Source organism: Cloeon dipterum, chromosome 3 (genome assembly GCF_949628265.1).
Source record: "Cloeon dipterum chromosome 3, ieCloDipt1.1, whole genome shotgun sequence".
Classification (NCBI taxonomy): domain Eukaryota; kingdom Metazoa; phylum Arthropoda; class Insecta; order Ephemeroptera; family Baetidae; genus Cloeon; species Cloeon dipterum.
Window position 1 is genome coordinate 4,741,326 of NC_088788.1, and position 26,351 is coordinate 4,767,676.

Genomic DNA, 26,351 nt, shown 5'->3' on the forward strand with positions numbered 1-26,351 from the left:
TGCGTTAGCCCAACTTCGGCGAACATACATCACCCACGAACGAACCAACCGACGCCGCTCCCATATCGCAGAAACAATTCTTCACCCGCGCGCGCGCTCGACAAGTTCAAACTCGTTTCATTTTTTCCTCCGAAAATGTACTGTCCGAAATCAAGTTCTCCTCTGATTAAATTTTCATTTACTCAATTTCCGTGATCGCTTTTTCCTGGGCGGCTTCACAGAAATTTTTAAAAATAATCTCGAAAGCGGAGGTGCGTCTGCGTCATAGGCGTCGCCGACCGAATCGTACCGTACATTTTCCTTGCGTGGAACTTTGAGCAAAAGGGGCTGCTCACTAAATAATACGAAATAATTGTGCTGGCCAGCAGCCGCTCGCCCGTTCGTTCGTTGGCTGGCTCACCCACCCGCCCGCCGCCCGCAAGCTCGAGATATTATATATCTGGTTCTTTTCTTTCTCTCTTTGTCTGGCTGCACCCTCGCCTCCCCGCTTGAGCCGAATGGAACTGACCGTGTTTTCGAAATCCACGTTTTCTCCGAATTTACGACTCATAATACGGCAAAATATCCAAAGAGAGAGAGTTGCCGGCCGAGGAGGGTGCCTGCCAGAAAAGGGGTTGCACTGCAAACAAAAGGGCGAAACTCTCGCCCCCCGGCCGGGGTTGTGTGTGTGCACTTTGCGCCAAAGTCAATTACTCCCGCGTCTTATTCTTGTCTTTTTAATTTGCCCGGCGAATATATGTCCGGCAGATAGATCTTCTCGCTCTCCACACATACTATTTTTCATCCCTCTGGACGCGTGATGAGTCATTTCGTGTCTCGCCCTCGCTTTCGCTCTCTGAGGGTGCTTATTTTCTCATCGGCAGCTGCATTTCTGCAAATTTTCCAGCTCCCTCCCACTCTCGCAACGTCAAAAAGGGGCCAAATGTGATCTCACATGTAAAAATATTTCAGCTTAAATAAGCCCGTTCATTATTGAAAAAATCCACAATTCCCTCGTGACCGACATGAAATGGTCTTATTTTTAAAACAAGACCGTTTTTATATAAACGATTGATAACACACAAAGACACATACCGCGCGCATCTCAAAAGTCTCGAATACACACGGCACTGAAATTTATGATCTCTTTCTATACAACTTGCAAACGTATTCGAAGCCAAAAACCGTATACATTCCACGACGATGATCTCGCTCCGAAAATCAGCAATTTCAGATTTTTTTTCGGAGAACTTTGCTGGTTTTTAGAGCTGGAAACTCTCTAGTCGAGCCTTCTTTTTCATGAAAAATGGCGTGAAACTCTATTCTAGTGCGACATCTCTCTACTATTCGTTAGTATTATTCACTTTTAAATTTAATTGATTCGACTGTAAAAGCAGGGTAAAATTCCTAAAAGGCACAAAGGATAGCTTCGTAGAAAAGTTCAAATTCGCCTGATCTCATCAGTTGAAACCCTGCAGTCAATTCTTTGCGTTTAATTCCTAAATAGCTCTCGGTTATATTATATTTTTGAGCTTTTGCGTAAGTCAGAAAGAAAATAGTCAAATTAGTTCCTCGTTTCTGGTCACAAATCGCAAAAGTCAAAACACGAAACTGTCCAGTAAGTTTTAATTTGTATATGAAATGTTTAGAAGGTATTAACAATCTGTGTGCGCTTAGCGAGTGAATGAGGCGAGAATGTGAGTGAGTGCGTTGACATATTAATTTTAAGACACGAACACAGCCCTCCGCGTATACTAATTAAAATCTAAAACAGTTCTTGACGCAAATTGAACGAAAAATAAAAACAAGCGACATTGTGAATCGAAAGAATTTTAGGTGCAGAAAATGATTAAAGGTCCTCTCCCAGCCGCACTTTTGCCCTTTATCTGTTGTCTCTTATATCCTAGCTCGTAGGCGAATTTAATTTTAGCGACAGCAGCAAAATCAAACAATTGTTAAAATTGCATCGATTGATTGATTGATTGCGGGGTTTTCAAAAGGGCTCGCCCGATCAATTTGCTTGATTACGGGTGCGTATTGTATTGATGAGAAAGAAAAGATAATATTGACTATGTATTTGTACATAAACGTTGTTTGCCTGTAATTATACCGGCTGAAATCGCGCGAGGTGAGCTCTGATTGGACCCCTTTTTGCTATTAATATGCTTGTTCTCGGCACCAAGGTAGAATGTAGAGCGTTTGCGGTTTCACCGATATGTTAAACGATAGTAAATTCGGCCCTTTTAACTTTCCATTCTTCAAAATTAATTTGTAAGGGTTGATTTGTGTCAAGTGCCACAGTTAACAAGGGCCTTAGGTTTAGATTCGCAAAGCACACTCGCTTCGAGAGGACCTTTAATTCTACAGGAACGAAAATCAAAATGAAACAAAAAGAAACATGTTGCATCCAGAGCAGAGGAATTTGGAGAAATTGCAAAGTAACTTTGTCGACGAAAAAGGTGGACTTTTTACCTTTATAAGAGGATATGAATTATATTGGGCAGAGTTTAATGTTGTCATGCGGCGTATACTTAAAATTAATTAATTATTTATAATGTCCATGTTGTGTGTCTAACCGAACAGAAATAACTGAATACAATTAACGACAGTTAAACCAAAAATTGTGTGCTGCTGCTGGAAATTAGCTCTTCACGTTGGAGATGAAAACCACACGTTCGTTACACACTCGCGCTGAGAAAGAAAAATTGTCGGTCCATTGCTGTAAAACCGGTCCACGGTGAGCCGGTTTCGCGACGAACTATTATACCATAAATATGAGAACTGTAAAATACGCAGGAGTTTTGTGTGCTAACAATTGGATTTTGGTGGACACACAAATCGATGAAAATGGAGAACACATTGCCCCAATTCAATTTAAAATTGAGTTGCCTCAGCAGCCAAAAATACATGAACATAACACACATATAGTTTTCTACTTGGGTTTAATCTCCACAGAAGAATTGACGATGATGAAATAAAGCATAGCCCTTATATATCTTTTGTGTACTAGAGACGTGTTTACAAAAATAAAAAAATGAATAAAATATATATTATTGTAGTATTGATATAAAATACGCTTCGTGTTTCATTTCCACGAAAATATTATACTTCACTGCCCCTGCCACCGGACTTTCTCAAAACGGTTCCAATAATAATCAAATTCATTCTTTGAATGCCTCTATAAAAAAAGAGTCGATAATATAATATAATACAAACCTATTTTTCACTAGAATCGTTCCCTTTGGAAATAAAAATTATCATAAATCCCTAGGGGAATTTTCAAAAAGTATCTACGTGACCAAATGAGTTTGAATAAAAATCCACTTAATTTCAATAATATTTTCCTGTTTTCCGGCATTAAAAAGTAAAATTAGCTCGTTTTCCCGGAGCATATTCAACGCGCGCGGTGCGGGGAAGAATAGAAGCCAATCGTGATGAATCATTCCCGCAATCGGGCGTTCAGCGAATTTCTTTCATTCGATGCATTCGAAGGAAACACAGTGCCATTAACAAAGGAGCAAGGAAAATCGATAAAATAGAGAGAGAGAGACCACCGACCGGGGCCCCTAACGCTTATGCAGCGTGGCAAACACGAGAGTACCAAGAATTGGGGAGTAGGTAGGGGAGCCCGGCGCACCCGGCGCCTTTCCTATTCGAACCAGCCTCTTGTGGCCACTCAACTCACGTGGATTTGAAACTCGCGGTAATTCGGCATGCTTCCACCCCCGCAAGAAGCGCATCCCCCTTGACCTATGCTCTTTTTTGCGCTGAAATAACAGAAAACAATGGCGAATCGGGCGAGACGTTGGCGCCGCTGCGAACAAGTGAAGTTCTGCGCGCGCACTCCCCTGTTTACTTCAATGGGGGCGTAAACGACTCAACGACTGGCCAAAGAGCGGAGGCGGAGGAGGACGAGGGCTGAAAAAGAAGCACTGACAGGACCGCCGCTCCGTCCTTCGAGGGAGCAAAATGGCGTGCAGGGCTACTGGCCTCAGGGCCATCGAGCTCTTCAGGACAGACGACTTCTACATCCTGCAGAGCGGCGAGCACAGCCTCTGGTGGGACAGGAACACAGCCTCCTGCACTCCGAAATCAGGTTCGATACATATGTATCTCGCTTCTTCGTCTTCCTACAGAAGGCTCAGGGTCAATATTTAAGAAATTACATATCAGTTTTTTCTGAAGTGCATTCGTTAAAATTTTATTAATTCTCGTCGCATTATCATCTAGATACGTGGAACGGAGCATGCTATGTACTTATTTCATAAATTATGCAGCGCAGATTGTTCTCATTAATGGACCTGTGCCTGCTTGAACATTCAAGCACGTTAATGGTCTGTTCATTCTGCGATTTGACCTACTTTTCCAAATGATGCTGGGAAGTTTGCGCCAAGCTCAACTCAACAAAGGAGTCTTTTGTATAAATTTTTAATAACATGGTGACTCTAGTTTCTATTCATCTGGATTTTATATTATACATATTCACACACTTATAAATTTGATATCTATTTAATTATTTTTTTTCCTTAGGATGGGATCTGGTGGACGCAGTGAATCCTGAGTGCCTGGGCATATTTTACGGTCTGGTGGGCAAAATCGAATTGAATCCGGGCTTGCTTCCCAAATTGATTTTAATCAAGTCGGTGGAAAGTGTCGGCCAACTGCACGGACACCACTCTATCTACAAAATTAAGTCCGTGGTGTTTCTCAACCTTATTGGTCCTGATGCCACTCAGCAGGTACAAAAAGAAATAAATCAATATGAACCAAAGTCTTTTAAACTAAAGTTTCGTAACGAAAAAAGGTTCGATATCAGTGAAATCGTTTAACTATATTGTGAAAAATGTAGTTCACTGGGTAAAATTGTTTCTTTCATCCCATTTTTAATAATATCTTGCTGAATAAAGGTCGACTTGGAAGAAGAAATTAATTTTTTGATTGTTTTGATGATTTAGAGAATTTAAAAATTTTCAACTTGGCATAAATTATATGATTTTCTTGAAAATTTAAACGAAAACTTGGAAAATTTGAATATTTAGCATTTTTCTCATATTTAACTAGTATTTTAATTTAAAGTAAACAGGATTTCTGTATAGCTTTTACTTAAAAAGTACAAGTCTTTTTGTGGAAGTTAAGATTTACGATAAAGAAGCGTTGAGTTTTCAGTAACATTTATAAATTTTAAATATTAAAATGTGTAGAATGGGCTAAAACCGTCTAATTAGCAGGGAAAAATAGTTAACAATCTTCCGAAAATAAAAACCACCCTTAAATTCACAGCCAACGGCGAAAAAACAGGGATATAACAATATAAATATGAATTTATTTTAAAATCAATGCTTGAAATTCAGGAAATGGGCTTGGAGCCGTGCACAAAACACTGCAACCGTCGCCAGGGTGAGAGGTGTGTGCTGGAGCAGCCGCAGAAAACAAGTTTTGCCAAAACGTGGAGCTCGATCAAGTCCGCGACGAATTCGATCAAAAGCTCCACGGTCCAGGCAGCTCAAATGGCAGCTTCTCAGGTGCTTTTGCTTTCCCTGGATTTTCCGTCGGCGCAATTTTTACCCGGCCTAATCAACGATCCAGGTGAAACCGATGAGGCGCAGGGACAACAAGGGCGAGAACGAAAAGTTCGAGCGCCGCATGCTGGACGAGATGTCCAAAATCTGGGACGACTCGCAGAGTTTTTACTTCTCGCCCAGCGGTGACCTGACCAACAGCCAGCAGAGGCAGTGGATCATCCAGCAGAAGGAGATCATGACCTTGCAGGAACAGCCCGAGTACAAACCTCCTCCTCTGTGGAAGAAGCTGGACTACAGGTTTTTTTGGAACCAGCACATGCTCAAAGATATCATCAGTCACGATGTAAGTAAATCGTAATAAATCTCTCCTGTATATTTTAAATTTAACGTAGTTATTTACCTATGTTTGTCACGTAGGCAAATAAATTTTTTGGAGGGTAAAGAGTTTTTGTTGCCAAATTTCTGACAAAAACCTAGGATATTTTGTGTTGAAGATTTCTTTTTTTGGCTCTTATCGAAAGGTTAATTAAGAGAATAAAAAGTCGTAATGCCCTCTACAACTTATCAATTTGAATCTACGTTGTAGTCATATTTTTACTTTTTTATTTAATTTTAACTCAATGAAGTCTAATAACTGCGTGGTAATAATTATAAATTTAAGTTTGAAATTTAAGTTTTAAAAATTGAAATGGCCCATTATAATTTTTTTGGCAGACTGAAATGGCAAACTTTTGGATTCTACCGATTATCCAAGGCTTTGTGCAAGTGGAGACCTGCAAAGTTGACCTGGGGCGGTTTGACCGGACCCGTGAAGCCATGGAGCCTGTTTTTGAGGTGAGCCTGCGTTTTTTATTAATGACTTAAAATTAATATCTTCGGCAGACTTTTGTTTTGACGCTGATCTCGCGGCGGAGTCGGTTTCGAGCTGGAACTCGTTACAACAGACGCGGAGTTGATGAAGATGGAAAAGTGGCCAATTACGTGGAGACCGAGCAGATTATCAGCTACCTGGACCACCGAGTGTCTTTCGTTCAAGTCAGAGGCTCTGTGCCTGTTTTCTGGAGTCAGCCTGGCATCAAGTACCGCCCTCCCCCAAGAATTGACAAAGGTATAAATGAAACCATTTTATTTTTACAGGAAATTTTACTCTCTCAAAAGTTTTCACTGCTGTTTTTTAATTATAAATGTCTATAATTAAATAAATTTTACCTCCAGGGCCTGCTGAAACCCACGATGCGTTTGAAAAACATTTTAATGAAGAACTGGCCACCTACGGCCACATTTGCATCATAAACCTCGTGGAGCAAACAGGCCGGGAGAAAGTGATCGCCGACATTTACACTGAAAACGTGTGTGAATTCAGCTGCCCTGACCTTACCTACTGCCTCTTTGATTTCCACGAATACTGGTTGGTGCCATTTTAGGCGTATGATAATTAAAGCTAACTTGTGGAAATTGCAGCCGAGGGATGCACTTTGAAAACGTCTCCATATTGCTGACGCACATTCTCGATGTGATAAACGAGCAGAAATTCTGCTGGCTGGACAAACAGGGACGCATCTGCCTCCAGTTTGGTGTTTTCCGAGTCAACTGCATCGATTGCCTTGACCGTACCAATGTCGTACAGGTAATAAAATTTTATATTTTTAGACATGAACAATGGAATCGTCATGCAATTTAATTTTACAGACTGCCATTGCAAAAACAGTAATGGAAATTGTGTTCACTAAACTGGGACTGATCGCTCCTGAAAAACCTGTACCCGTCAACATTAGAAATGCTTTTCAACTGCTGTGGGCCAACAATGGTGATGCCATCAGCCGACAATATGCCGGAACTAATGCTCTCAAGGTAAAATCAATACGATACAAGATACAAGAAAATAATTGCAAGCTTCAGCCTTGTTAATGTGAAAGAGATGATTCCTCTATTTAATTTTGTTGGAGAAAAATCTACTACACTAATGATTTGATGAAAATGGACATACTCTTTCCGCTTATTTATTTTTTACTCCATCAAAAAATTATTATTCAACATTAAAAAATTCGTACACTTACATTTACTCAAATTCTGATAATGCAAGGTCACATATTTAAATCATACATAGTAAAATTAACAAATGAACTTAGCAAAATGTAGCGCTTTTGGCTCTTCGTCGGCAGAAAAAAACATCACAGAAAAAACTTTTGGCTACTTGAATTCAATTTTAATAAGAAATATTTAATGATGTACAAAAAAGAGGCGCATTTTTGTTAATGGATTTGTTAGTAAAGAACAGATTGTCTTTCATGGAGATTGAGTGGAACAAAATATTAAACTAAACATTCCAATATTTTTTATACCGGTCTTGTCTTCTTTCCATTAATTTCCTTGCAGGTAAACTCGAAATTTTAGCTTCATTCAACATCTTAAATATTATTTTGTTTGTAAAGGGTGATTACACGCGAACTGGCGAGCGAAAGTTCTCCGGTCTGATGAAAGACAGCGTGAATTCGGCCAGCAGGTACTACCAAGGCCGGTTCCGGGACGCTGAGCGCCAAGCAGCAATTGACCTTATGCTTGGTGAGATCTCAAGCAGTAACTATCCCCTTTTTAGTTTCTGTCTCGTTCATTTCTCTCTTTGTTCTGTCCACCTGTTTGATCTCCGGCTCGTTGGCTTCCTTTCAAATGCTGATTCTCGTGTTCAGGCAATCCAATACCAGAGGAGATCTTCAGTGGCAATGAAACTTCATTCACGGAAGACCTCACCGCATCTGCCGAGCAGGTCAAACATGTCATCGAGGATAGCAAAAAATTGTTGCTGCCCGATCCTGCTGAGTGTGTCGGCGCTTGGGGACTTGTTGACGCTGATCAAGGGTAATGAAATTAGAAAAAAAAAGTTGGAAATGATAAGCATCAATTAATATCGTCGAATTATTTTTTTTAACTTTGCTTCTTGGCCGTGCACGCAAATGAAAAATCTCCAATTATGACTTTTAAATTTAAATTTTTGCTTTTTAATTTTGAACAAATGTCTAACAAGTCACATTTTTTTAGGCCTGCAAATCCTACAGACACGGACATGGATGTAATTCTCCTTCTGACGCGAAATTTTTACTGCGTTGCTTGGTAAGAAAAATTGAGAAACAAACTTTCACGGTCTTTACGTTTGATTTTGTCTTTTCATGGCAGGTATGACGATGAAGCTGACCGGGTGAGCCATTACCAGTACGTGCCTCTAGAAGACATCACGCTCATCGAAATCGGGCAAATGCAGCTCTCCTCCAATTCTTTATTCAAAACGACCAAGTCGCAGCTCAGCTTCTGCATTCGAATTTATTACCAGCAGCGGGACGACAACGGACAAATGGAGCCGGGCTACTTCCACATCTTCCGCTCGGCGAATCTCAGATTTTTCAATAATTTAGCTGTTGCCATCACCTCAGAGGAAGAAGCCATTGGTAAGTTGACCTTCAATTCAGCAAGATACAAAATATCTGACAGGTAAATTCATTTCAGAGTCCATAAAGTACATTTGTGAAGCATTTTTGGGCCTGAGAGATGAGCTAGAAGTGCAGCGCGTGGCACGAATGGAGCGAAAGAAATCCAAGATTCCGAGGGAAATCCGAGGACATGAGGCTTCCAGCAGTCTGCTCAACCTCCCAGCTCACATTCCTAGGAATTTCTCCGACAAATCCTTGTCCAAAGTTTCAAACACCATGGGTCTTCTGAAGAGTGAGATGTCTGAAAAGTTAAGCAAATTCGCTAACATAGGCAGCAAAAAAACTGAGGAGAGGGTGGAAATGTTGCCTGCTGACAAATTACAGGTGAGATGAATATTTTGTATTTTTCAATTAAGCTTTTAAAATCTTGAAAATCAGTTAGGTTTAGTTTTTTTCAAATGGCAGTGTTTCATTTGCAGTTCTTGACTTTTGAGCATAAAATAAATTAAATTAAACAATATTTTTTAGATTAAAAAAACAAATTAGTAAATGAAAAACATTTAATTGGTTGGAAAGTACCTGATTTACTTGTATTTCTTGTTGTGTCTTGAAACAATAAATAATTGTGCATAATTGTAGGCTTAAAAAAGAAATCATTAAATTCGACAGCCAACTTTCCTGGTTGGAGCGAGCGAATGCGAGGAGACGAGCTTCAGCGCCGAGGGCAGCGTGGACCTGCCTGACGCCCCAAAGTCAGCCCTGCGCCACCCCAACTGCGACCAGCTGTCTTCCTCAGCCGGCATCTTGATGGGTTGCCGCCAGGGCCCGGCCCTGGCACCGCGGGAGCCTCCTCCCGGCTCGTGGCTCCAGCCGCCTTCAGGCAGGGTGCTCAAGCACTCGAGGAGCGACCTCAGCCTCTCCGACTCAGGACGCAGCCCCAGGAAGACGCCAGAGATCATGGTGCACGCGCCAGAAGGGCACTTTGAGAGGTCTGTGCCGCTCAAGGCGAATTTGAGGATCAACATCCGACCTACTTCCTCGGAACGAGATCTGAGCCTCAACCTGAGCAGTTCGCAGAGTGAGAGTGCGCTCAGGTCGCTCAAAGGCTTTGGGTCCGTGCTCAGCAGCCCTTCAAGCATGAAAGACAATGCCCTCTCAAGGTAATATATATAAGATTCTAGTATTAGATTATAATAAATTTTTAATTTAAACGGAACAACAAACGTCAAGTGTCAACATTTGAATTATTTTTTTAATTCGCTTTTGCTGTTTTAACGGGACAATTTTAATAATTTTTTACCGTCTCCCTGCGAGGAAATTCCAAAATATCGGCGTGCTTAGAATTTCTCTCTTTAAGCTCGATTGATCCAACACCAAAATTATTGTCCTAGGTCAAGAGTCAGTTTATGAGAAAGACGCGTTTGAATTTTTGTAAAAAAAAATCAAGTAGTGCATGACTTATTTTTGTGTACGAGAAATTTCACTTCAAATCATTAAAAAACACGATTTAAAACTTCTTTACTTGGGGCATGACCTGCAACAATCAGCCCTTAAAATACCCCGCTAAAATTAATGTAGCCAAAACGTTTTACTAGAAGCATTTTAACTCATTGCCCCAAAATATATAATATGTCAAATAAAAAGGGGTTGTTTTTTTAATCACGTAACAAAAATAAATGAATTTCAGCAAATATAATTTTGTTTCTTATTTCGTTGGGGTTTTGAAATATGGTTATTCTAACAAACTTCTGATGTCATTAATTTTTAACCAGGTTCTCCAAAGGCTTGCAGACCTTCAGTGCGAACTTGGACCCCAGGAAGCTGGCCAAAATGAACAGCCCGATGCAAGGCATGCATCAGGTTGACCCCGAAACCATGAGAGTCCTACACGACAAGTTCAAGGGCTGCAAAACCAGGCTTGTTGCTATTTAAAATATATTTTATTCGTTTATTTCCGCGCAGATATGTATAAGATCTGAATGACGCCAGTATTAATTTTTAACAAAAAGATTCGTTGCTAGATTAGGCACAAGTTATAGCCAACCAGAATTTATCTCTAAAGTATATATATAAAATAACCTGGAATTAGCGTATTTAAAAAGAAATTAACGAACGAATAAATCCATCCAGCCTTATTGCTGAATCCATATCTGCGCAGCTAACATCACAAGCATTCCCCCAATTTCATTTACTTAATTATATTTTTATTAGAAGTATTTTGTTTGAAAAGTGAGATCTATTTACTAATTTATTTACGACACATACATATTATTTATTGTGAACTTTTGTTTGATAAAATCGTGTTCATAAACCAGTTCAAAGCAAAATTCACTGTGAACAAATTTATTGCAATAGTGTTGCATTAAGTGTCTCTTTCGTCTGTGTTACTCTTTACTTACGCCACAAAGTTTGAAGTGAAATTTTGCCTTTTGGAAAATTGAAACCATTGTTGTCACCTAAGTAGATCGATGTTTGGCGCAATCCGTTTTATGTTCTAGCAATTTGAACTAATCGAGAGGATTATTAAACCATTACACACTAAAACAAGAGTCAATTATATCGAGTAGGCAGTTGAATTATTATCCGTGTGAGCCTGCACCGCACCTGAGAAATTAGCACTAACGATCGAATCTATATGTGTGGTTACGCAACAATGTAGTCTTATTGCCCGAATTTTAATTCTGGTCCAGCTTTAATACGTTTTAGTAGTCAACAAAAGGATGAGAAATGTTATGATATGAGTCTGAGTTCCTCTTTTCTGAGCGTAACGTAGATTTTTTAAGTGGACAGCTCTCCGTACCAAAGACTTTGATTGCGTAAAGTGCATTTAAAATGTTGGAAGATTTTTATACATTATTCTCATTATTGTACCAATTAGCTTATAAGTGATGATTCTTTTCCTCCGGATCAACTGCATTTTCGGAACGATGCGAAATTGTTCCTAATATAGCCGATCTGTATCCACTGCTGTGTGAGAATAAATTCAATTCCATTAAAATTAAAACACAACTCTTTCGCTTCTAAATGTCAACCCTGAAATTTCTGAAATTTGATGATATTCGGAATGAAATTTATAAACATACAAGATGCTCCATGTTTGGTTTTATTGTTCATCTCGTCTTTCTATATCACAATCAAAGGGACTCGAGCTATAGTTCAAGAGCGGTAACATAAAATTAAAACATAATTATAGTAAATAGAGAGAAAAATCTGTAGTGCAAATAAAAATGTGTTTAAAAAAGACAGATGATCATATTTTTTGGAATAAGTGTTTTTAGCAAAACAGAAGTACGCACAGCGGTAATCAAATGCTATGTTAACATATATATTAACTTAATGACTCGGGGCCGTGTGATAATTATTGTAAGTAAACTGTGAATTATCTAATGTTTGACAAACGTAATATACTCTCATGTTTTTGCAGCAGCATTGCAATGATACGATTATAAAAATTATAGTATTATATATATCTGTTCTTTTGCGTTTTGTAAAACGTACAATACTGAGGAGGCATGTAATGTACAGACACATTTTCGTCAAATTTGAACCAAGGCCCGTGAAAAGGTACAGTGACGGAGGTGAGCACTGAAGGGGTTAAAACATCGTGTATGTATTTTAATAATTATAATTCTACCGAAAGAGAGCCGAGCTGGAATTCGTCTATCGGAACGTTCAAGCAGTTAGTTATTAACGTAAAAACTTGTGTGTGCGCGCACCTTCCCCGGTGCTGACTTGCTGAGAACGCAATAACGATCAAAAGCTCCAGCTTTTCTTTGTTTTGTAACTAAAATATTATTTCTTTTCTGCGTTTTCTCTTGCTTGCCTCCCTCCAGTGCCACTTACAGCGAGTATACTTAATATTTAACCATTGAATGCGTTTCTGACACATGTATGTTGAATATTCGTGTGGACACAAAATACACCGACAGGCCAGTAGTATTTTTCACCTCTGGAGTTCGAGTTGGAAACATCAAACAGCATTTTTCGTCAACAACAGCTATTCCGAGTCAGAATGAGACATCTCTCTCTCGTCCTTGTTGAAAATTTCATTTCCACTTATTGCTAACAGCGTGTTTGTCTCTCCGATAAATTTTAATTCGTTTTTTCCTCTTCGTCCAATTTTCGTCGAAAATATAAAATTTTCAGATTAATGCGGCATCTTGTTTAAAGTGTGCTGGCATTTTATTTTTTATTATATTTCACCTTGGTTCAAAATCATAAGTTTTTTTTCACCTATATTTATTTACACAGCGTAACTCAAGTTGGTTGAACTTCTTGCCCTGAAAATTTAATTTTAAAACTGCATGACGTCTCTATCAAAATGCCTACAAACTGCAGTTTGCGCAACTAGGTAGTTCACTTGTGAGTATCATATTCTCTCCGACGCTATAGTTAAACACATAAACTCATCCAAGTTCATAAACAATGATATTATTTATAGATTGCCCATAAAATCACACTCATGATAAAATACACCTACGTTTGTACGCAAAGATATTGAGCGAATATGAAAATAAAACCCTCTTTGACTTTTGAAATTAGTATATAAACTGCCTCACGCAATTAAAATGTTTTTAGTATTTGATTTTGTCCTAGTTTGAGAGTATATGAACTGATAAGAACTGTCCAAAAGCGCCGTCAAACGCTACAACAGATGCTATTTAAATTTCTAAATTTGATTTGATAGTGATTTAAATACCAATTTTGATTTCGGAACCTTTAGACAGCGCCAGGTAACCAATTATCATATTAAATCCGGCAGAAAATAGGTCAAATTAATCATCCAATCATCTCGGTAAATACACAAACTGATGTTTTTTTAGTGTGTCTGTCACGAACATCTCGTAATGGTTTTTTATACATCTAAAAACGCTCTCCTGCTCTCCGCATTAACTCACAGTAAGTCACACATTCCATGCATTCCGACCTGTACATTCTTTCACTTGTCATCAGAAAACGGCAACAGTGCGTTTGGCAACATTGCATTCACTCTCGAAGTCAGTCGCTTGATTTTTGATTGGTCAAAGGAAGGTGGTGGGCGTGGCCGAGGGCCGCTGGCAGCACGGAAATACGCAGAGGATCGTGTTGCGGAAGGCCTCGCGGAACTCGCGGTTGAAGTACGCGTAAATGAGCGGATTGAGCGCCGAGTTGAAGTAGCCGACCCAGAAGACCATGTCCACGACCACCGGGGGACACGGACACGCCTCCCCGCACAGGTTGGTGATGTCGTACCACAGGAAGAAGGGCAGCCAGCACAGGATGAAGGCGCCCATGATGATGCCCAGCGTGCGTGCAGCCTTGTGCTCCTTTTTCCAGCTCGTCTGGCTCTTCTCCTTCGCTGCCCCTGCGAACAACACCATGAATTATGCATTAGACGCCAAGTGAGAGGAAAGTCAAGAGAATGATTTCCCAGTCTGTTCTTGGGAAATATTTTTTATTTCATGTCGTGGGCGACGCTTGTTAAAAGGGAAAAGGAATTCTAGATTCTTGCGCATGGAATTTAATTTTTTTATTCTGTTTCTTGCTGCAATTAAATTCATTTTTTCATTCTTAAACGGAAAAATTGCGCGTAGCTCAACACAAACACTTGAAGCCAATATCAAATTCATTCTTTGCTCAGATTTTTGTAATATTTTATTTTCTTAAACTCATTTTGAGCAGGCTGCAGTTATTGTAATCAGATTTATTTTATTTTATTTGATGAAACCAGCGGGGTCCAGATTTGCGTTAAAATTGGTTCGCACTGCGCAGATCCAAGATGGCGTCTGAATGTGGGAAACAAAAAGCTTTCTTTGGATTGCCGTACGAGTGTCAAGAGTTTGTTTTTACGATCCAAAAGACACAATTAGTACAAGTAATGCAAACTATTGACGAAAACTTGCTTCTTTTCGCGCATTTTCACGTGATCGTTTTTTCGCGCCATACTCCACCGGACGCCATATCTGCACGTCGCACGATCTGGTACCCGCTGATTTTCAAACGTTTTATATTAAAATATACGAGATTTTCAATTTTTGAATGCAAGAATATCCTAGAAAAGCCTAATTCTAACGGGTTTTTATTCCCACTCTCCACAATAAATGCACGCGATGCGCAATGAGCTCTTACACAAACCAAGTCTAATTTTAACTTTCACATTTCAGCATAAACCCACTTTCAACAAGCACGGACAATATACGTGACCCCTGTGGTCACACGCGTAATAATCCTGTTAATTGCCCATTCGAGGATAGGCGCCTCGGCATAAAGACACGCGAAGTGGAATTCGTCTCAATTTAACGAGTTCGTCGACCCCTAGCGGTCCCAGTGGCCCCAAGGGTGCTCACTGCTCCAAAGCATTCTCGTTGCGGGAGCAGTAAATTCCAATCGCGCCTGCACGAGACCTGCTTATGCAACCGGCGTGTCCCGCGTGCCCGGCAAATTGCATACATTGCCTCCCTTGTGTCTGGCGACTGGCGAGCGCGACGGCAAAACCGCAGGCGCGTTTCCGATCTAATTTTCCTGGTGCAGTGCAACTGCCTGTAAGTTGATTCATTAAGCTACAAAGGGTTCGTCAGAAAGCAGCGAGAGCACGCTGTTGACGCGAATTGAAATTGAACTGACAATGTAGCTACTGTTGTTGATTTGTGCGGAAGGATCGGCCTGAATAATTACGCTCCGCGGCGCGGAAAATTGTGTCATAGGCGTTTAATTGCGAATTTATTGCATTCAGTGGAACTGAAGAGAAAATTAACCTATCAGGAAAGCTCAGGAAAATGTCGCTAATGGTAATTTAATATCATTACATGAAATTCTTAGAGAGGTGATGCATAAAAGATATTAAATAATGGCTCAAAATAATGAAAACAAAAATTTGATTCAATATTGACCATTATTTAAAAGAAGGGTTGTTGGAGTTTATGCAGCGGGAGCCAGATGTGCGATAAAATTGGTTCCCACTGCGCAGATCCAAGATGGCGTCTGATGGTGGGGAACAAAAAGTTCTCTTTGGATTGCCGTAAGAGTGTCAAGAATTTGTTTTTACGATCCAAAAGACACAATTAGTTAAGAGTAATGCTAATTATGTCACAACTTGGTTCTTTTCGCGCATTTTCACGTGACCGTTTTTCGCGCCATACTCCAATGGACGCCATATCTGCGCGTCGCACCAATCTGGACCCCGCTGACTGAGTTTATAGATGATTTAAATCAGCAAAACACCTACACTTAAATTTTTATGACTGGTTTTGCATGGATTAGAGATTAGAGCCAAAATTGTTGCCTTCGCACCAGTTTGAGCAAAAAACACATTTTCATGGCTATTATAGTAATTAAGAAAGAACCGCTTAGTACTGCGTGTGTTCGTGTGGTTTTCGGCCTTGATTTTCACAACACGACACGTGCATCACGAAACATAGCTCGCAGGTAAATGTCAAATCAGAAAGTGCAATTACATCACAGGCGTGTGTAATAACACAAAATTATAGTCGGCTTTCGAGTCGGAGCGCGTCGAGCCCTGAAATGGGGTCGTTTCGAAATTACAAGCGCGCGCGCCGCACGACAAAATTAGGAAAGCACACACACACTTTTTGCCCGTGCCCGATGAAAATATGGCTGCGGCGAGAGTGCGAAAGTTGTCCGCGAAATGACCGTGCGTGCAGCTTTTCCAGCGGCACGCACACCACGCGTGCAAATCGCCTGGGAAATGGAAAAGGTCAACCAGCGCACAAACATCGAGAGCAGCAGTGGCGGCGGCGGCGCGATCCGGCCAAATATTTGCACGGACAAATTGAATTTGCACTTTCAGAAGGCAGTGTGCGTGTAAATCAATTCTGAGGGCCCCAAGTTTGCATCTTGTTTGAGCCGAGACAATCATTCACGGAGGGCTAAAGTTTGGAAGGTTTTCCCAGAAATGAAAGACTATTTGGAGTTGCCACCTTTGAAAGAGAAAATATCTTGCTCTAACGAACGCTGCGGGGAATTTCTTTACCTTAACAAGCCTTTTTTTTGGTTGAAAATAACATTTTTCTACATTAAAAATTCAAAACTGTAAATATGAATCAAGATTTACGTCTGATATTAAAAGAAGTCTCTTTTACTCTTTGAAAATAGCTTTAATGATGGAATTTTGAGCTTAGTTTTTTTTCCATAAGTCTTAATATTTTACAAACAAGTCAAGAAAATCACTTAGGAGAAATTAGGCATTTGTAGTGTTATTATAGCGAACAACCCGCTGGAACTCGTGAATAAAATAATAGCAAAATATACTACCACTTTAAACACCCGCCACACTGCAGCCTTAATTGTTGTAAGAGGGAGTTTTTGTCACAGGGAGATGCGAATTATGGTGTAGTCAAGATTTTATTGCTCGCGTCTCTTTTCGTTTGCGCTCATTGTCAGAGATAATTGCAGTCGGGCGTTTTCAACGATCGCTGATTCAGCAAACAATTATTTTTTTCGCCTGATGAGAGTAACCATTGTAAAATAATATCAAATTTTCATTTTAAAAATTGATATAGACTAATGAAAACAGTTAATAACTTATAACAATGTGGCAAAGTGTCCTTGCCTTCCCGTAAATACAGATATTTGATTGAAACTAGCAAGAAAAATTTCGTTGCTCGCTCCAAAAGCTTTTTCGATCAGTTTCAAGCACATATTCGCTCGATCATATACAAGTGCACAAAATTAGCTGCGTAGGCATAAAGTGCTTTTGTATTAACTCTGTATAGCAACTCGTGATTTTGTAGCGTCGGTGTTCGAGTTTCGGCAACAATTTAATCCCAAATAGGCAATCATAGCAGAACGGCAAATTTAGTGCACCTTCAGGGGGTCTTTGATATTGCGCCTCCATCAATTTTGTTGATCTTGGCCGAGCAGCGGGCGAACGAACTCGATTGCTAAAACGTCGAGTCCCAACGTCAGAGTATTTCAAGCCCGATTTAGCAGAAATACACTTCGGTTTCCGTATCGGAAAGTTTTATTATGCCAGATCTTCCGCAACGCTGGAGGAAGATGAAACTAGAAAGAATATACAGTTTCCCATGGAAATTGATCAAGAATGATGACTGGAATTTAGTTCATGCGGAGAAGGTTGGGTATAGCGACTTCCATGCAATTCTTTATATTTTTTATTGCACGCAGCAGCAACTGCGACTGAGCTCAGTCAATCCATATCCGCGGCTAGTGAGCCAAGGAAAATATTCCGCTGCAGATTTAGTTTAGTACAGGCTTTGCTTGAGTGCTGCGGATGATGCCTCAGGAGCCGAGTAACAATTTTGCTTTATTTATGTTTTTGTTTTTAAAGAGGAATGATACTGTGAAATCCTGGAAAATTCTTGTTGCCAATGCATAAACTCGTGCCTTAGGATTCAGTTAAAGCCTAAATTGACCTAGGAAGCACTGTAGTTTTTTGAGAAAATTGGCTGGAAAGTTAGCGTGCTTTTCAAAAGGTAATGGCTGTCTCCTTACTTGAAATCCGATTTAATTTCAAAACCAAGAGTTTCCCCAATAAGTGGCACACACCGTTGGACACATCTCGACCAGAGGAATCGGAATATGCCAGGAAAATATGTTCAAGCACTGTAAATTTTGGAGAAAATTGGCAAAATTTGAATTTTTACTGTAAGGAAGGTCCTTTTTTATTATTGCAAATTGTTTATCGATCAATTGTTTTTGGCATCCAACAATTCAAATAATTTTCAATTCTTGCCCTGCATCATTCCACTTATGTAAAAATGTGTTAATGCAAATATTTATTCCAGATTTTTCCAAATATGTCTGAATATTGATTCTGGCATTCTAATAAAGTGTTTTTAAATGTTAAATTTTTTCCACAGCAAGAATATAATTTTTGTGGTTATTTTATTGTGGTTGATTTTAAAACACGCATAATTCGAAACAGTGAAAATTTATATTTTTCTACAGAGTTTGGAAAAATTGTGATACCAAATATATCATTACAAATTTCGCCCTTTGTTGGCAACTTCAAATATAATTTTGTAGATTTTTCTTCTTGCCACAGTGTAACACAATTTCAAAGTTTGCTTTAATGAGAATTTTTCTCAAATGTGGTTATCTCAAAGTGCAGTATCAGCAAATGCACGCGACGAAGAAAGTTCTGGAAGTTACGTGTGCGGCTAAAGTTTCGCGATGAAGAATCCCGGCTGAATCCCAATGACAGGCTTCCTCATTAGCGTCGGCGGGCGATTCTCGAGTCGAGGCAAGCAGGGCAAAGTTTGCCGCCGGCTTTTGAGTGCTTAACCCAGTGCTGGAGAGTGCACGCGGCAGATGCACCCGCGCGCTCATCAGGGGCTGACGGCGTTCACAAGTCGCCGCCGCTATTGGACTATCGATCAGCACGGATGGAATTTTACGGCGCGCGCGGCGCTGCAAAAGAGGCAGCAGCCGCTCAACGTGAGAGCGAGCGAGCGAGGTAATTACACACCCGAGTGTTGACTCTGCGCAAATAGCAATCAGCAGGGACACAAACTCAGTCCGACAACCTGCGTGGTGCCAATTCACGCCGAAATAAAAGCCTTGAATTTTTCAAACGAGCGCCAATTTTTGTAGGTGAAAAGGTGTTCACCAAGCGCCGGCTGTTTTTTTTTTTTAATTTTGTCTGTTTAGTGCGTTTTCCGCTGGAGTGAACAAGCGAAATTTTACGCTTTTGACGTCGCAGCTTCGTTTTGCGCGTGAAAAAAAATCAACGTTGGGAAAATGAATTGGTTCCTAAATTGCATGGCGTGGTTTTACTATTATTATCCCTTTGTAATTTTGTATAGCTGGTATTAATTTTAATTTGAATGGAGTTTTTTAATTTTTTAACCTAAAAAAATATTAAACAGCTGTTGAAATTGCCACTCAAATTAAAGGAAATGCATGCAGGGGTCGGAAGAACCCGCATCTTTCCTGAAAAAAAAACACTGCATTGCAAAAAACATTTTTTGCGTTTTTTTTCTGCAATTTTGTGCATTTTTCTGAATCATGCATATTTAAGAAAGGTCAAAAATTCTCGTGATGGATGACCAAAAATAGGGATTTTTGCTAAATCTGTATAAAAAAGCCCTTAGTTTCACCGAAAGAAAGAAAATTTTAACTCTCATTGTAATCTACCAAAATTTAAGCCTTTTTTGTCGCGAAACAAGACTTTTTGGGGTTAATTAAATTCGGAAAAATGCGGAAAACCTTTTTTTCCAGCTGTTTTTTGCGCAAAATAACAAAGATACATATTTTTGCATTGCAAAATTGACGAACCCTGAATGCATGTAAATTTGCATTGCCATATAATCAGGAACATTTTAGGCAGACCCTCCGTTTTGGCAAGTACCAAACATAGTTTAATTTTTAAACCTGTCGTGGCAAGACCCAAGTTTCCTGATTAAATGTTTTACTCTACGAGATTTGAAAAGAAAAATTGATAAATAATTTTAATTACTTGATGATCGTTCTCATTTTTTAAAAATGAATTTGAAGCAAGAATAATTATTGCACATTAGGAAAATTAAATAAAAAATAGTATTTTTGTGCTTGGTATCTCTGCAACACTTAAAGTGGAATGATACTGGGCAACAATTGAAAATTATTTAAATTGTTGGATGCCTTAAACAATTGACCGATAAACAATTTGTTCAACTATTTGCAATAATAAAAAACACAACAGTAAAAATTCAAATTTTGCCAATTTTCTCCAAAATTTAGAGTGCTTGAACATATTTTCTCGGCATATTTCGATTCCTCTCGTCGAGATCTGTCCAACGGTGTTTGCCACTTATTGGGGAAACTCTTGCTTTTGAAATTAAATCGGATTTCAAGTAAGGAGACAGCCATTACCATTTGAAAAGAACGCTAACTTTCCAGCCAATTTTCTCAAAAAATTACAGTGATTCTTAATCAATTTAGTCTTTAACTGAATCCTAAGGGACGAGTTTATGCATTGGCAACAAGCATTTTCCAGGCTTTTCCAGTATCATTCCTCTTTAAATCGTACAAACTGATTACATTTTGTATATTTTTTTATGGCTATGAAAACATTTTGGATTCTATTTTAACTTAAACACTGCCCCGATTGTGTAACTAGAGATTATGAAGACAAGCTCTGCCAGTTTAAAGGTAAAGTTTGGCTTAAGTGGCAAGTGCCGGGATGTAGAGCTGCTCTTTGAGCTTTCCAAACATTAGGTAAGCGCGGGCGAGAGGGTGGAAGTGGAAGTGGAAGCCGCACACTGACACTGACAGCATGACACGCGGACGCAGGTGTCCTGTGCGCCGACCGAGTTTCGTTAAAATCCGGCGGTGTCGGCAGCGTTTATTGCTCTAAAAGAGCGCGTTATACATACTATGGGCACGCTCACGTGCGTCGGAAAAGTTTTAATGCGATGAAACGCACGCCCGCCCGCGTTTACCTCTGTGCCGTTTTATGGAAGTATGGATTTTTCCGTAGCCGCACGCATTCTTCCGCCGGCCGCACCGACGTGATGCGGTCTGACCGCGCCGCTCTCAGTTAAACGCGCAGCTTTTTGTTGCGAAAAACTGCCCCTGCAAGTTGGTCTCGCTCCGCAAATTTGCGTGCGTTGAATTACAATCGTCCCTCGTAAAACCACTTCCATGCAAGAGAGCAAACTATGCCGACGCGTGATGAAAGCCTCGACTACATTAAACATTAATTTTCCACAACTAAAGTACTTGTGCGTGAAACCCCATTCGGAACTCTATAAAGGACGGCAATGCTGAATCATGAAAAATTAAACAAAATTGTGATTTTTTTTTTTAAGAAAAGTTTGAAGAATTATCAGCTGGTGCTTCTAGCCAACTGCACATATCATTTCGCAGCTTCGCAAAAATGAAGAAACCAAATTTAGTGTGCGAGAGAAGGAAAAATGCGCCTTTGCATAGATTTAAAATGTTTTAAGCCAGGTGACTTTAAATTGCATGATTTAGAAGATAAAAAATGCTGTTGATATTCTGAATTCACAGCCAAAATTTAATTTGAATACATTCTAGCATTTTAACCAGGTTGATGAGAGTGTGACTATATTAAAAAAAAATACTTGGCTTCTAACGCTTTCGCAATAGGCCTAATTTTTCGGTTCTCATTTTTGCGTTTGCGACTCGCATGACCACCAAAGTTATGAAAAAACTTGTGTCCCAATATTATGGCTCATTCAGTCGTGCCGACAATCCACTTGAAACGATGGACAAAGTTTGTCAGCAGCTTTTGAGTGCTTAAGAGCCGTAAAAGAAAAGGGAGGAAAAATATGTCTTCTGACAACAGAGCTTTTTTATATCTTCATGAACTTAAAATAAAGCGTTTAGAACATTCCCAAAGATGTAAAATAATTATCATCTAAGCATGAATTTTAATTTTTTAAAAAAAGGAAGTCAGTTTTAAGTCTAAAAGGCAATTTCCTAAATGCATTTCTCTCGTTAAAATCGGGAAGAGAGAGCAGGTGGCGGCGGCGGCGGAGTGTGTTGCTCGGCTGAGACGGATCAAAGTGGAGCGACGACGCCGGCAAGGTAAGTGTCGAAGGCCGGCGGGGGGCGGGGGGTGGGTAGGTTTGTGCGAGAGAGGAATTAGCACCGGCGCAACGTGGCGGCTGTAAAATAAAATCCGCAAGCAGCCCAACCAACAAGGAGCTCGTTTGCACCTGCCTGCTGCGAATTTATGGATCAGCAGGCTTGATTAAAATGGCTCGCTCCTCCAGCAGCTGCCGGGCCCGCGCGGCATGCGAGTCTGCTCATTTAGAGCAGATTAAAACTCCCTGCCGCTGAATTATTTAAATATGCACGCGCGCGTTCGCATAATTGACACGGAAACTAACTGCGGCTCTCCGGAATTCGAGCGCAGTGCGGACGGAAATAGATATATTTTATCGAGCTAATATATTATTCTGTAGGGTACCTACATTCCGTCAAACAATGACCATTCTTCAACACACAAATTTACACAACAGACAAATCACATTGTTTGACGAGCATATATAAACCGACGCGACCCAATTCAAAAGAGAGAGAATTCCTGCAGCAGCCTAGACGACCGGACCAACCCTGATTGTGAGGACAAACTGGACGAGGACCCTGTAAGACGTAAAGATCGCCATCGCAGCAGGACGATGTAGCTTCCGTCCCCGATGTTGTCGATCGCACGCCTGGGCTTAAGCGGTACCACACTTCGGATGCTGCGCCACGCTTCACCGAAGTCCCTGACGAACCCACTCGGACGCGTCCCGAGTCTTTAATCCGTCCCACTCTCCGAGCCTCACAATCCACACATATTCAGCCCCGCAGCCAGTCTACACTTTTCCGATGTCGTCCCATCTACCACAAGTCGCAGTCCACACACGCAGCCCACAACAACAACTTTAATAAAATTCATAATATAGGAAACCACTGCGCATCATAATTCCTTCCTATAATTCAAATTGGACATTATTTGCGTTAATCATTCGCATACAGATGGTACAAGTGTCCACTGAAATTTTATTGGCTACGTTTTCAGATTCAAATACTCCTACATCGAGCACTCTAGAATTGGATAGAAATGATTTTATGGATAAAAAACACAAATCAAAAGCAGCAAAGATTTTGTATTAAATTTGAAACAATCCGGCCTTTGTAAAACTAAGTAATATTTTTAAATTTGAGCCCTGAATTTAACTCTCATTTGCACGGCACATTTCGCAAAAGAGAGCGTACTTTTAATGCGCTTTTTAGCTCCAGCTCAGTTCAAAAGCCTCATCTACCAATTTTATGGAATTTATGCAAAAGTTTTAATTTATGCGTAATGAAGAGATGGCTGAATTAAATGCTATGCAGAAAAGGCGGCGATTCTAAACGAGACCTCGTCCGCAAAAACCGCACTAAAGTTTCGCAGCGCCACCGCAAAAGCCAGCGCGAGAGGAAAAAAATGAGGAAAAGTGCCATTAAAAATTCCTTTTAGTCGTAATCCATTCGGAATACTTGATTCTGCGACGAAAAAATAATGAGACCACTTTTACCGAGAAAATAATGTGATGAATTTTCATGATTTCCGCTCCAGCCAGTTCCAGAGTTAATGAGATTTCTTTCCAAAACCGCTCGAGCCGAGAATAATTTTGCATTTTTCATTCTTAATGATGTTAGAGTTCAGAGCTCGGGATTTGTTTAAGTCGGAAATAAAAGGATTTTTGGTAGTACAAAAAGTAAATTAGCATCTTTAAAATCAGGGCTACAAACACAGTGAAAATTAAATAATAATTATTATAAATTATTTAATATTTTGCGTTATATTCTTTTCCTTTTTTAAATTCGCCGAGCGTGAAAATCAATTTTTCAAATTTTTGTGCAAGCCAACAATAAGTTGACGATGAGCCTGCTTTTATAGCAATTACTTTTGCAACCAGAATCAGCCCGAATTGTGTTCTTTCCCGCGCAAGCGTACAAAATTGTAATTGATGAAAAGCGAAGGATTTTACGCTGAAATCCATCTGCTTTTGTTTTACATACTCGCAATGTTTATCGCCGAAAATAACTCGTGAGGATAAAATTTCAAAATAAAAAGGGAAGCACTCCTTCATCCCAAAAATTTGAAATAAATTTTACGGAGCACGTTTCCATACACATTCCAAGCATTCTACACTTTATCATGAAGATTAAAAAGGAATGATACTGCAAAAGCCTGGAAAATGCACTGGAATTGTTTGAGAAAATTGGCTGGAAAGTTAGCGTGCTTTTCAAATGGTAATGGCTGTCTCCTTACTTGAAATCCGATTTAATTTCCAAACCAAGAGTTTCCCCAATAAGTGGCATACACCGTTGGACAGATCTCGACGAGAGGAATCGGAATATACCGAGAAAATAAGTTCAAGCACTCTAAATTTTGGAGAAAATTGGCAAAATTTGAATTTTTATTGTAGGGAGGTACTTTTCTTATTATTGCAAATTGTTGAACAAATTTGTTAATCGATCAATTGTGTATGGCATCCAACAATTCAAATAATTTTCAATTATTGCCCTATATCATTCCCTTTTTTAAATCCAGGTTTGTCAAATTTCCAAGTTTTTAGCAAGATTTTGATTTCTTCAATCGCGATAACCGTGCGATTTATATGAAAGGTAATTTTTGCCGCTTAAAAAAATTGCATAACTTCGATAATTTCTTACCGCTTATTGTTATAGAGTCAGGATTATTTAATTTGAGGAATGCCTCTTGGCTCAAGAAAATAAAATAGAGACAACCTAGCTATGGAAATCTAAATCAATAGAGGGAGCCTAAGCCGTTGCTGCAGCCAGTATATAAAAATGTAATTATTTCAAACAATACTCACAAATTAATCAAAGGCCAATATAGCTGCTGCGGATGGGGACAGCTGCCGATTCAATAAATCAAGTCATGCATAAATCATGCTCCGCGGCGGCGGCGTCAACTAATTTGCGTTTCGGGGCGAAGCGAGGTGACCCGGCCAACAGGCCGCCGCCATCAAAAACAAAAGGCAGGCGAGAACGAGAGAGAGAGCGAGCGAGTTGCGAAATAAATCAGGCAGAGTTCGAGCAGATGTCTGAGCAGCCGCGTGTGCAATTTGCGAGGCCGGTGTTTGAGAGTTGGCCCGGCTGAATATATATGAGGATTTATGCCCGTGCGCAAATAAATCCCAATGGGGTGTGCGGGTGCAAACTTTTGCACGCGCTCTTCTCGCGCCCGCCGTTGCCGCCGTTGCCGCCAACGACGAGGTGAATCAGAAAGTATTGCATCCCTGCTAATGGAGACGCCGATTCAGCTCGCCTCCCGAGTCCCCAGGCATTTTAACAAAGGCAAATGTTTGCATTGTGCGCCAAGGACGAGTCAAAGTGAGAGAGAAGAGAGAGCGAGAGAGAGAGAGAGCCGGTCGCTGCCGGCGTGGCCCATATTTATCTGCGTCGCGGCGCATCCAGCGCGCGCCCGACGCCGTGCAATTTATTTCGCACAAACGCTCCGGCCGGGCCTGCCGCGCTTTTTCATTTGATAACGCACGAATTTTCAAAGTGGATCCTCGCGAGAGAGCAGATGATATTCTTCTGTTAAGGCTGCGCGCGCGTTATTTCATAAAAATATGAGTTTTGAACACAAAAGGTCTTTGTAGCGCCGCAGGTCGGCTGTTTTCGTCGTAACAGGGGTGGAGGGGTTGAGAGAAAACAGTAGACGCGGAGCGTGTCTTGTCTACACGGCGAGCGCAATACCAAGAAAACAAGTAGTAACTACATATCCAGTGTTATTTATATTTCGGCATGGTGCTTAAAACAAATTGCTTGCGGCGACAGACATAGCGCGCGCGTCTGAATTTTTTGTGCCGTGTGCGTATTTGAGGAGCAGCGTAACGTAAATTCTGAGTTACATTTTATTTGTTTCTCGTATCTCTCACTTCCAGCTTTTCCTTCTTCATTTTCTAGGCTATACACACTTTAACGGAGTATCGCAAAATCTTTTTGTAACTGAATG

The 26,351-nt window shown here is 40.2% G+C and overlaps 2 protein-coding genes across 2 annotated transcripts in view; one reads left to right on the forward strand and one right to left on the reverse strand.

Annotated features, from left to right (window-relative positions):
• The first annotated feature begins 3,855 nt into the window (after positions 1 to 3,855).
• Positions 3,856 to 11,932, forward strand: sp3 (spermathreecae). The gene is made up of 16 exons (XM_065482245.1): positions 3,856 to 4,075; positions 4,510 to 4,718; positions 5,331 to 5,501; positions 5,566 to 5,844; positions 6,216 to 6,335; positions 6,384 to 6,609; positions 6,717 to 6,909; positions 6,963 to 7,128; positions 7,191 to 7,352; positions 7,934 to 8,078; positions 8,189 to 8,357; positions 8,538 to 8,609; positions 8,673 to 8,941; positions 9,000 to 9,307; positions 9,593 to 10,083; positions 10,696 to 11,932. Exons 1-16 carry the CDS (start codon positions 3,949 to 3,951, stop codon positions 10,853 to 10,855), a joined length of 3,267 nt encoding a protein of 1,088 aa, XP_065338317.1. The 5' UTR covers positions 3,856 to 3,948; the 3' UTR covers positions 10,856 to 11,932.
• A 71-nt stretch (positions 11,933 to 12,003) lies between these two features.
• LOC135938556 (octopamine receptor beta-3R-like) overlaps positions 12,004 to 26,351 on the reverse strand; it is a 75,966-nt gene continuing 61,618 nt past the window's right edge. Inside the window, exon 5 of the mRNA XM_065482246.1 lies at positions 12,004 to 14,267. Within this exon, the coding sequence (XP_065338318.1) occupies positions 13,945 to 14,267 (323 nt within the window). The 3' untranslated portion in view covers positions 12,004 to 13,944. The remainder of the gene's footprint in view (positions 14,268 to 26,351) is intronic.